This window comes from Melanaphis sacchari, unplaced genomic scaffold (assembly GCF_002803265.2).
Source record: "Melanaphis sacchari strain LSU unplaced genomic scaffold, SCAv2.0 Contig27_pilon_pilon, whole genome shotgun sequence".
NCBI lineage: Eukaryota > Metazoa > Arthropoda > Insecta > Hemiptera > Aphididae > Melanaphis > Melanaphis sacchari.
Genome location: NW_020271152.1, coordinates 2,815,407 through 2,826,326, shown reverse-complemented (window position 1 = coordinate 2,826,326; position 10,920 = coordinate 2,815,407). Strand labels below are relative to the sequence as shown.

The following is a 10,920-nucleotide window of genomic DNA, read 5'->3' as shown; positions in this document are numbered from 1 at the left end:
TAATTATTCATAGGATGCTTTTTTGCTGCTTTTATAAGTTTTTCTTAATTATTTAAAAATTATTCAGTTTTATTAAATTTATAATTAAATAATATAGTAAGCCATTTCCAGAAAATATTTTGCGTCAATCAAATATAGGTAACCTACTTGTAGGCACTTGTAGCTCATTAGATATTAATGTATGTATATGTATATTATGTAATTGAGAAGACTGTCCCACATTTTTTACAAATCTGTTATTGCTACAGCATTAAAAAAAAAATTCACGATAATCCACCTGCTATAAATATTATTTAATGTTTTGACAAGAATATGTACTCGTAAGTGTCAAGTAGGCTTATATTTTTATAACAATTATAATTTATAACAATTACAACCATGAGCTGTAAATAATTGTTTTAAAACTCCATACAGTATTACTACTTCCTACGAACTACACCACTACAATAAGGTACGATTAAATCATAAAATGAAATAATATACATATTTTACATTAGTCATTTTATATACGATAAACAATATAGGTAAATACCACAGGCAAAAATTACATATTTTACGCGTATTACACTATTTAATATATTAAAACCATGCATTTAAACAATCATAATATTTATTATTTATATTAAATAGGTATCAGGTATGTAAATAAATACTCTCGTACAATACAAAAAATTACTGTTAAATTCGTTTCTAATTTTTATAACTACTGTAGAACAATATAGATTAAAAAAATACCATGGAAATAATTCTGATATAGGTATGGTAGGTTTAAATAGTTTATATCGTCATTGACTAGATCATTTTTATGGATGTTTTAAATTTGAATTAAATAATACACCGTCAAAAACAATTCTAAAGGGGGACACAATTCGTCGATTTCTATTTCTAATTTTAAAGATATTTTATAATATACATATATTTACATTAGTATACATAATAAAGTAACTTATTTTTATTTCATTTTTCAATTTTTGTCAAAATTATTTAATATAGTTTTACATAAAAAATTATAGGTTCATGATCATGAAATAAAAAAAAAAATGCTGATCAACGTAAAACCAATAAAAACAAAATATTCTATGAATTTAAATGCTTATTAATAGCTTAAAGAGAACAAAAGTATTTTGAAAATTATATTATTTATTATCAAGATAATGTTAACATAAATATTTAAAAAAAAATTCAAATACCTGGAATTATGCATTTTTTAACTTCAATAAAAATATTAAATTTATTTAGTTGAAAACTGGTTGTTATACTAAATATTCAAGTTCTTCTGAATTTTTTTTTTATTTTTCATTTTTGCTGCCTCTTTCCTTGTTAAATTCAATCATCACTTTCTAATTTGAACCCTCAAAGTATCAATAAAATGTAATTTGTTACCAGAAATCACTTTCGAAGTTGAAGATTAAATCTTCGAACGCAACATCGGCTTAACTTACAACAATTAAAAATAATATGTACTCAAGTCTTAAATCTTAAGTACCTACTATTTAATGTTTAAACTTTTCTATAATCTATATTGGACAAATCTTATAGTTTTATAGTAATACTATTTTATTTAGAATTAAAAATATTTTAATGCAACATTGACATACGTTTACATTTTTTATTTTACATTAGATTAGATGTATCTAATTGCCATTAACATTCGATAGGTTAATGGTTACTAGATTAGATCACGGTCTAATTCCTTTCAAAGATTATAAAATATCAAACATTTAATTATATACAACAAATTATTATATAAATGTTTTAAGTTTGAATGTTTATGAAGTTATCATGAAATATTTAAACAAAAATAACGTTTTTTCCACAAATGATAACAGTTTTAGATATTTTGTTGTTATTCAAAAATTATTAATCATGAAAGACTCGAAAAATTTAAGCAGTTATTAAGTATTTATAAAAGTCATAGTATAATTTTTAACACAAATCACGATACATATTTTTTGATAAAAAGACTAGACAATTTATATTTATTAATGTTATAGGTAATGAATCATGAACACATTTGCATTTTATACTCTACGTCGATATTCAATTATCTAATTTAAATTTGCCTATCGAATTAAGAAAATAAACTAACGTTAAAGAATAAAAATATACCTACTATTCAACCTATTTCGTTATTTGCACAGAATTTTTATTTCGTAAACAATAATAACTTATTAGTGAATTCAAATTTAACACATACATATAATTACTGTGACCTAGTCAATGACACTAGACGAAGTATCTACCTACGCTCGAAATCTAAATACTACATACATACGCATACAGTGGTAACAGAGCGAGTTCTTCAGTCATAATTATTTAACAGTATGTATTTAAAAATGCATTTTAAGCCCAAACAATGCACGTCATACAACTTTTAATTTAGAAACGACAATACTGCCAACTTTGATTTATAGTTAAATTATATTTTTAAGCTAATAGGTACTTAATAAAAATAAAAAAAATATATGCAAAGGTATAATTATATGCATACTAGGTAATAAAACACAATATAATATTTAAATCGTTTATAAATAGATAGGTATTGAAATTTTATTGCGCAGTAAAATCTATAATCTACAAATCGTCTATTTTATATGAAATTCTATTTAGAAATTATAAAAATATAAAATATGTTATGATAAAATGTTATTAGAAAAAAAACACGTAAGTGATAAAGTTATAATGATACAATGATACATCATCAATAAGCACGAACATACAATCACAAAAGAAAAAAAGATTCATGTTTATATGAATTTATGTTTAAAAGCTAAACGATAAAAAAAAATAAAAAAAACAAGTAATACCACAAAAAAAACTAATTTGATTGTACATAACAATAATTTTTTGTGAAAAAATATTTTCTTTGAACTGTAGTAAATTGATTAAACAAAATAATAAGCATATCATATATCTTTATATTAATAAGGTAAGAAAAAATATTATTTTTTCTTGATATATGTGATCAAAGTAACTATGCACTTTAAAATACCTATGTATCTACTTTTATAAGAAGACTAAAATCGATTGTAGTTTTAATTTATAATTTTATTAATTTATATTACCTACTTTACTTTAAAATAATATAATATTATTATGAACATTTATAGAATTTATAGTTGATAATAGATTAAAATAAATAATAGGTAATACGTACATATATAAATCACAGTTTATACTTTATAAATCTATGGTAAGTTAATATAACGAAATATGTAAAATAGGTAGTTATTCAAATTATTAACGTATAAATGAATATACAATTTTCATGATTGACCAGTTTTTATTTTCATAAAAAGTGTCTTACTTGTTTAAATATAGCAAAAAAACTATAATATTTTGTGAATACTTAAGTAGCCAATAGATACAAATGATAATAAATAACTCAAACATTAATTATACTTTCTAAAATAATATTTTTATTTTTATTTAAATATTATAAAAGTAAATATTTTTCATTACACATCCATATCAAAACTTTATTTTGGTATAGTTACTAAATGGTTTAGTTTAAACCGACTAAATCTATTAATTTTCATTGTCATTTTTCAATTAAGACTCATAATTATAATATGATTATTACAATTGTAGAATACAATAAAATAAACATTTTAGAAATATTTAATCGTTTTACTTTATAAGTATCTACATAATACATTGGAGTAAGCTTTAAATTTTTATGCTATGCGAGTATGTGACTCGTATCCACAAATTGCAAGACGTGTTTATCATTATGGATTCCGAATACATTAGCACAGTACATACGCACTAAATAACACTAAATAGGTACTAATAATAGTACCTAATAATGATTAGTAGCATTACTGCGCAATGTGTATAAAGTACCTATAAAGTATACACGACCCAAATAAATTAGTGTTTCTAAACAACAATATTAATATAATATGAGTATCTAAAGAAAATAATATAATTTAAATCCATGGTAAAAAATTTTAAATAATGATCAAAGCAAAATATTTAATTATCTTAACTTTAAACCTAAGTAGGTACTGATATAATCAAGCATTGTTTGGCACTCACAAATTGTTATCCTTAAAATCGAAATCATAGTCATAAGTAATAAAACTAATTTAAAAGAATATTTGAAAAAACTAGTATGTAAATTGATTTCAATCAAAGTATTATTTACTATATAATATTATACTTTGTTTTATCTTATTAAGTATTGAATTATTTTTATGATAAATAATTAAATTTTAATAATTGTCAATTAAATGTAAGTACGCGGTTTTTAATTTTCTATCTACCATCCAAATTTTCCGTTTTAACAATAGAAAAAATATGTGCGATATTGAACGGTCTAAAATGTATGGCAAATGGACATGATGTTAAGTAAGCGGTTTTTATTATTAATATTTGTAGGTATATTTGTTTTAACTTATTTTTAATTTTCTGGTCCCTGACTTTGTTTGTTAAAATTTTAAATTTCAATTTCAAAGAACAAAAAAATAATCAATCAATAATGATGTTATTATATCTTTATTTCAATAAAATTATAATAGTAAATAAATTAATATCGTATTTAGATAGGAAATAGGGACTATACATACAATTATATAGTGTACCTACCTACATATATTTTACTATTTTAGTCACTATTTGTATAAATATTGTCTATATAGCCATATGGCATGTACTTAAAAATTGAAATTGTATTGTATCATATAAATACTTTATTCTGAATATTTTGTTATTAGTTTTGCTAATTTATTCTACAATTTATGTCTTACTAATATAATAATACAATAAATGAGTTTAATTAATAACTACATTATTACTTCTATATTTTGTTATAAATAGTAAATATAATTACCTATTCTAACAGTCAGCTATAGCTATACCATAAATTATAAGTATTTAATGTAAGAGCAAGTACTTTTTAGTTCCTCAGTATGATCTGATTGAAGTAGCCCAAAACAACATTACATTAGACTTGTTGTAGTCTGAAGATAGAGTAGTTAACTTTGAATCCGGTAGATGGCGTGAAATCTTTCTATCTTTAAAAAAAATGAATAATATTGTTTAAAACTCAATGATTTTCTTAATAAAAGTAATAGCAACTTATATTGGTATATAAAATATATGTTTTTAATACAAAAAAGTAATCTATTTCTACATTACAGTATTACTTAAAACAAATAAAATCTGATTTTGTAATCCATATTTCGAATATTCTCATAATGTTGTATAACTTGTAATCATTACTTTAGTTCTTCAAACTCCTGTGTCAAACAACTCCGGTTCCCTTTCAAAACGAAAAAATCTTTCGCCTTTTACTAAAGATTTCCGTGGAGGGGAGCACTCAAAGGAGTCTAGAAAAACAATTTTTTAAATTGCCTGATTTCGGTCGGGCTCATATTGCTCAATATTTCAAATAACTTAAAACCATGTTATGTATTCATGCTGACATTTAAGTAAACTACACACCCCATATATTTTTTTCAAATAGTAACTTGATTGCGTCTAGTGAACCATTATGTTATGCGTCACATTTTTAAAAGTTTTTTAGTCTAGACTTGTATTTGCTGTATGTTTTAATTAAAAGTTACTCGCAGTTAATGAGTAGTAAAAAATTAATCCGGTACACAATTTGACAATATTGTGTGGTTTACTTCTATATTTTTGATGGAAATTAAAAATCGAAGTTTTTAGTTAGCCGTTAAATTGTTACTATATTTGTATTAAATGATGAGTAAAGAACTGACGAGTATAGCTGCCGGTTGGAAAGTGTTGACCAGTGATCACGAAGTTGTCACACACCTCTTCGACACAATATTTTAACACGTATTAACATGTATAGTTATGATCAGTGTCAGCTGGTATTAAAATTTATATTTTATAGTCTATGTATTGGTGAAACTGTTTTATTCGCGGCTTATCATATTCTGACGCGGTATCGCGTGATTTTCCGGTTCTCACCTATAAGCCATATTGAAGCTTGAATATTTTAATTTTCTTCAACAGCCATTCCTCAATACGTATACATGTGTCTGTGAGCTTATAATTATTTAAGTCGGGTTCACAGCTTCGTGTCGCGTGCCTTTTATCATATTCTGATTGGCCGTTACAATCATGGTATCATTTACTAACCATGATCTACCGGGACATTTCCTGAGTTGGGACGTGCTCGACTTTTGGACACCACACGACAGGCGACGGCGAAGTAGCTGTGAATCCGGCTTTACTGTTATACATTTTTTTAATAAAAATATAAAAATTCTCTTCAACTGTTTACCATGGTGAGTTATTGCTTGAGTATGTTTTCAATACATTTATTTTAAATATTTGTCCTTATGTTATTTTGAAATTGTTATACAGAAACCTTTAATGTTACAAGGGCACGAGCGTGCCATTACTCAAATTAAATACAACAGAGAAGGTGATTTATTGTTCTCGTCTGCTAAGGATGTAACCCCAAACGTATGGTATTCATTGAACGGGGAACGTCTTGGTACGTACATTGGTCATACTGGAGCTGTGTGGTGTATTGACGTTGATTGGAAAACAACAAAGTTTTTGTCCGGAGCTGCTGATAACACCTTAAGACTTTGGGATGTTGCAACTGGTAATGATAATGAAATTTTTATTTTATAACTTTAAAGTTAATAATTTTAAAATTATATGTAGGTGTGGAAATTGGTAATATTAGTAGTAATTCAGCTGTTCGTACATGCTCATTCAGCTATTCAGCTGATCTCGCCAGCTATTCAACAGATCAGGCTATGAAACAAGAATGTGAAATTTTTATAGTTGATGCTCGAGATGATGAATCTTTTAGTAAGTTATATGGTTTGTTATATTTATTTAGTTATTGTTTTTATCGATTAAACTTTAAATATTTGAAAATAATAAATTATAAAAATTAAATTAAAAGTTTTTATTTTGAATATCAAGCAAGAAAATTAAGGATTTACTGTAACTAATTTGATAATTTATTATTATAATTAAAAAAAATTAAGTATAAGTTACATATAGGATTAATGTATTTTGTAAGACATAAGTTAAGTATAGATACTATTATATAGCAATGTATTATTTTAGATTTAGATGGCTTATAGTTTAACACGAATAAAATAATTTTAAACACTAGAGAAGTGAAATGTCTTTTAAAAGTCTAATTTTGAATATTTTTTGAGTATGTAATGAACGTATACATTTTAAACAAGTATAAGACTCATATTATAATAAATAATTTATAGTACCTATTTAAGAAAAAATTATTATTTATATTTTCAGTTAATTTTTCTTTTAATTTATTCAAGTTGTTATCTCCCTATTTGTAGATAATTTATATATCATATTTCTTTTAAGTTGAAAATAATTAATATTAAATTTTATTATATTTTCTAAATACTATCTTCATCTTCTTTAAACATATTTATTAAATAAATATAATATATATTTAATATTTTAAACATTTATGTTATAGAAAGCAGTGCACCAATATTAAAAATGACTGTACCAAATTCCAAAGTCACTTCTTTAATTTGGGGTACATTGGACCATACAATCATTACTGGACATGAAAATGGTGCTATTACTCAATGGGATTTGAGAGTGTGTATAATTCATAGAAAACAAATTAAATTATATATCAGATAATATACAGTTGTGTCGTAATAACTAGAATCTTTAGGGAAATATCAATATACTGAATATTCAATATATTTATTTATCAATTTTTTTTTTTTAACTACAGTGGAATCCCTATTTAACAAAAAAGTTTTTTGAAAAAAGTTTGTTAAATAGAAATAATATATATGTACAATTTCTGCAAATATGTGTATAATATAAATAAATAAATTAAAAAAAAATTAATACATTTAAATTATATCAAGTACATTTGTAAATAATTTTTTTATTCTTTGTTACTAAAAAACTAACTGATGTCCTATTGGACAACTTTTGTACCTTTTTAACTATAAAAATGTTTGCTCTTATTTAATGACTTTAAGATATCATCTAGTAAATTTTTTATGTGCTAAAATCCACAACTTATTTTATTATTGATAGATCATCTGTTGCATATCAAAAATTGAATAACAATAATCTAAGGTAATACAATTTAACAAAGTATGATTGCATACTCTCATTTATTTAATTGACAACTATGTAATTTAAAAAATAAATAACTATAGTTTTTAAATTTGTTGTAAAAAATAACACCGCAATAATTAAAACAAAAGCGTTTTTGAATGAAAATTTCTTAGTTCCATAAATTATTTCTTTACATAGAGATTTGTTAAATGAGGCTCCACTGTAATATTATAACATTTATAACTTATTGAACTTTAAATGACAAAATAAAATTAGAGGTGTTCAAATTATTGAGATTTTCCTATGTATATCTTATACATTATGTTTATGTTTATTTTAGACTGGAAAAAGTATAGAAACTGTTAAAGACCATCAAGGATCAATCAACGACATGCAAAAGAACCGACAAGGTACTATGTTTGTTACTGCATCAAAGGACAAAACCTCAAAGTTATTTGATATAGACAATTTGTCAGTTCACAAAGTTTATGTCACTGAACGTCCTGTCAATAGTGCTTCACTTTCACCAATATATGATCATGTTAGTTAATAGTTCATATTTTACATTAAAATTTTTCAATATTGTTTTTTTTTTCTCTTAAGGTGGTATTGGGTGGTGGTCAAGATGCTATGGATGTAACAACAACAGCAGCACAAGCAGGCAAATTTGATGCTAGATTCTTTCATGTTATTTTTGAAGAAGAATTCGCAAGAGTAAAAGGTCATTTCGGTCCAATAAATTCACTAGCTTTCCATCCAGATGGTGAAAGTTTTAGTACCGGTGGAGAGGATGGTTTCATTAGAGTACAATCATTTGATCCGTCTTATAAAGAATTTAAATTTGATTATTGATAATTTATTTAAGTGTCAGTTTCAATAATAAAAAATAATTAAATTAAATATCTAACAAAATGTATTATTTTAAATTTATCTTATCACAACTTGTCTATGTTGTTGGGTCTTAACATTTGATAAATCCTAGGCTTATATTTTATTTATCAATTATGTATTTTATCATACTTAAAATTTCCAATTTTTAAGTAAGCTTATTAAAAAAAAAAACTTTTTAAACGTTAACAGAATTGGTTGTCTTCATCTAACAAATTTGTAACATACTAAATTTACATTCAGTAATTCATGTTCAATAAAATTTACTGATATTTTTTATTCTGTAATGAATTGGCACAAATTAAGCCAGTTATTTATTTAATTTTCTATTTATCAAATAGCCTCTGAATTATGTACTGATACCTTCAATTCATGTTTTTCATTTTCCTTTATAACATAATATACTAATTGCATAAATCTGTACAGAGTATACATTACATTTATACTAAATTTTAAAATAAAATAAAATAAATAAAAAATCAAAAACCAATTTAAAAAAGTTGCTTTTTTGTTTTACTAAAGAATATTTTAAAAATAATATATATTTTTATTTTAGAGTTTTAGGCATACTTACTATTTTATTTCAAGACTTGTAGCAGTTAACTATATATTTTTTAAAAAAAATATCTGAATATTGAGTAATTAATAATTATTACCTATTCAAATAAATTTGTTAAATCTTAGTTATTTATAGATTTTGTACTTCTGGGTATGTCTGTATAAGATACCTACATCTCTACATCGACTACATCTGAGATATATTTTTAGTTTTATGTGTAAAATAAATTAAGAATGAACAGAATGTTTCCCATTATTAAATTACATTTTACAGATAAAAGTATTTATGTATTGTATAGATAATTCAAAAGGGTATGTTGTACATTTATTATATTGTTGTCATTATTATCAATTTTTTTAAAGAAAGCTGAGTAATGAATAAGTAGAAAATTATACCCATGTATAATTTATGCACATGTTGTATTTTATAATTCCATACTAATTGTATAGACAAATAAAATCCAAAAAAAGTACATATGCTTTATAATTTACAGCAGTATTCATCTAGGTATTTTTCCAACAATAATATATTATTAAGAAAGACCACAACAACATCTACAATTTTTCATATAAATAGATATCTACATTTTTTAATATGTACCTATAGTATAAACCTCTTTGTATTTGATGCATATGATAACTGATTATGGTTACATTATTATAAATTTAAATTAAGGTATTATGAAAATGTTATCAAGAATAGCATAATTACCTATCTATCTGTGTTTTGCCAAAAACTTTTTATTTCCAATAAAATTAAAAATAACTAAAAAATATGACAAAACAGATGATATTTTTCTTTATAGTTATTGTTATTATTTATTATATATTTATTTATACTAGATAAGTGAAATTAATGAAAGAATAATTAAGATATTATACCTTAATTTTAATAATGTTGGTAAATGTAATAATTTATGAAAAAGAATTTCCCGCCCTCTACTATGTTGAATATTGAGTAAAAACTAAAGAAATACATATAGGTAAAATCCGCCAATTTATTTTGGGGCTCTGCTCTAACGGTTACTATTTTTGAAAACAGTATCATAACCTCGCTCTCTATCTCAGTCTGTGATAATGACGTGTTCAATATAGTGTAGTTTTCAGACCACTGTTTTGTTTTAATTTTTAAGCCGTGACAGTTGTCTAGTGCCAATACGAGCTGGACGGGTTATAGTAAGTTGTCTTGGAAATAAGAAAGTTTTATAAAATAATTATAACCAAATATTAAATATTAAACCTGCAAATCGAATAGGTAGGTAGGTAGGTAGGTCGGCACTTCGTGTACTTGAATGTGTGTACAAGGTTTAAAACCGCTAAGCGCCACCCCTATTCTTGCGCATACGACTTCAATTATGTAAATTAAACAATATATTGTTAGATAGTTGAAAATTGCGAGTGAACATTGTTTACCTA

At 24.0% G+C, this 10,920-nt stretch overlaps 1 protein-coding gene and 1 non-coding gene across 2 annotated transcripts; both read left to right on the top strand.

Annotated features, from left to right (window-relative positions):
* The first annotated feature begins 5,253 nt into the window (after positions 1-5,253).
* LOC112595552 lies at positions 5,254-5,375 on the top strand. Its single transcript, XR_003114727.1, has one exon. It is a non-coding gene; the product is annotated as a U5 spliceosomal RNA (small nuclear RNA).
* Positions 5,376-5,911: 536 nt separating this feature from the next.
* On the top strand, positions 5,912-8,958 carry LOC112595424 (eukaryotic translation initiation factor 3 subunit I-like). The gene is made up of 6 exons (XM_025340625.1): positions 5,912-6,260; positions 6,340-6,586; positions 6,649-6,798; positions 7,451-7,578; positions 8,399-8,599; positions 8,662-8,958. The coding sequence occupies exons 1-6, from the start codon at positions 6,258-6,260 to the stop codon at positions 8,908-8,910; spliced, it is 978 nt and encodes a 325-aa protein (XP_025196410.1). The 5' UTR covers positions 5,912-6,257; the 3' UTR covers positions 8,911-8,958.
* The last annotated feature ends 1,962 nt before the right edge of the window (positions 8,959-10,920 follow it).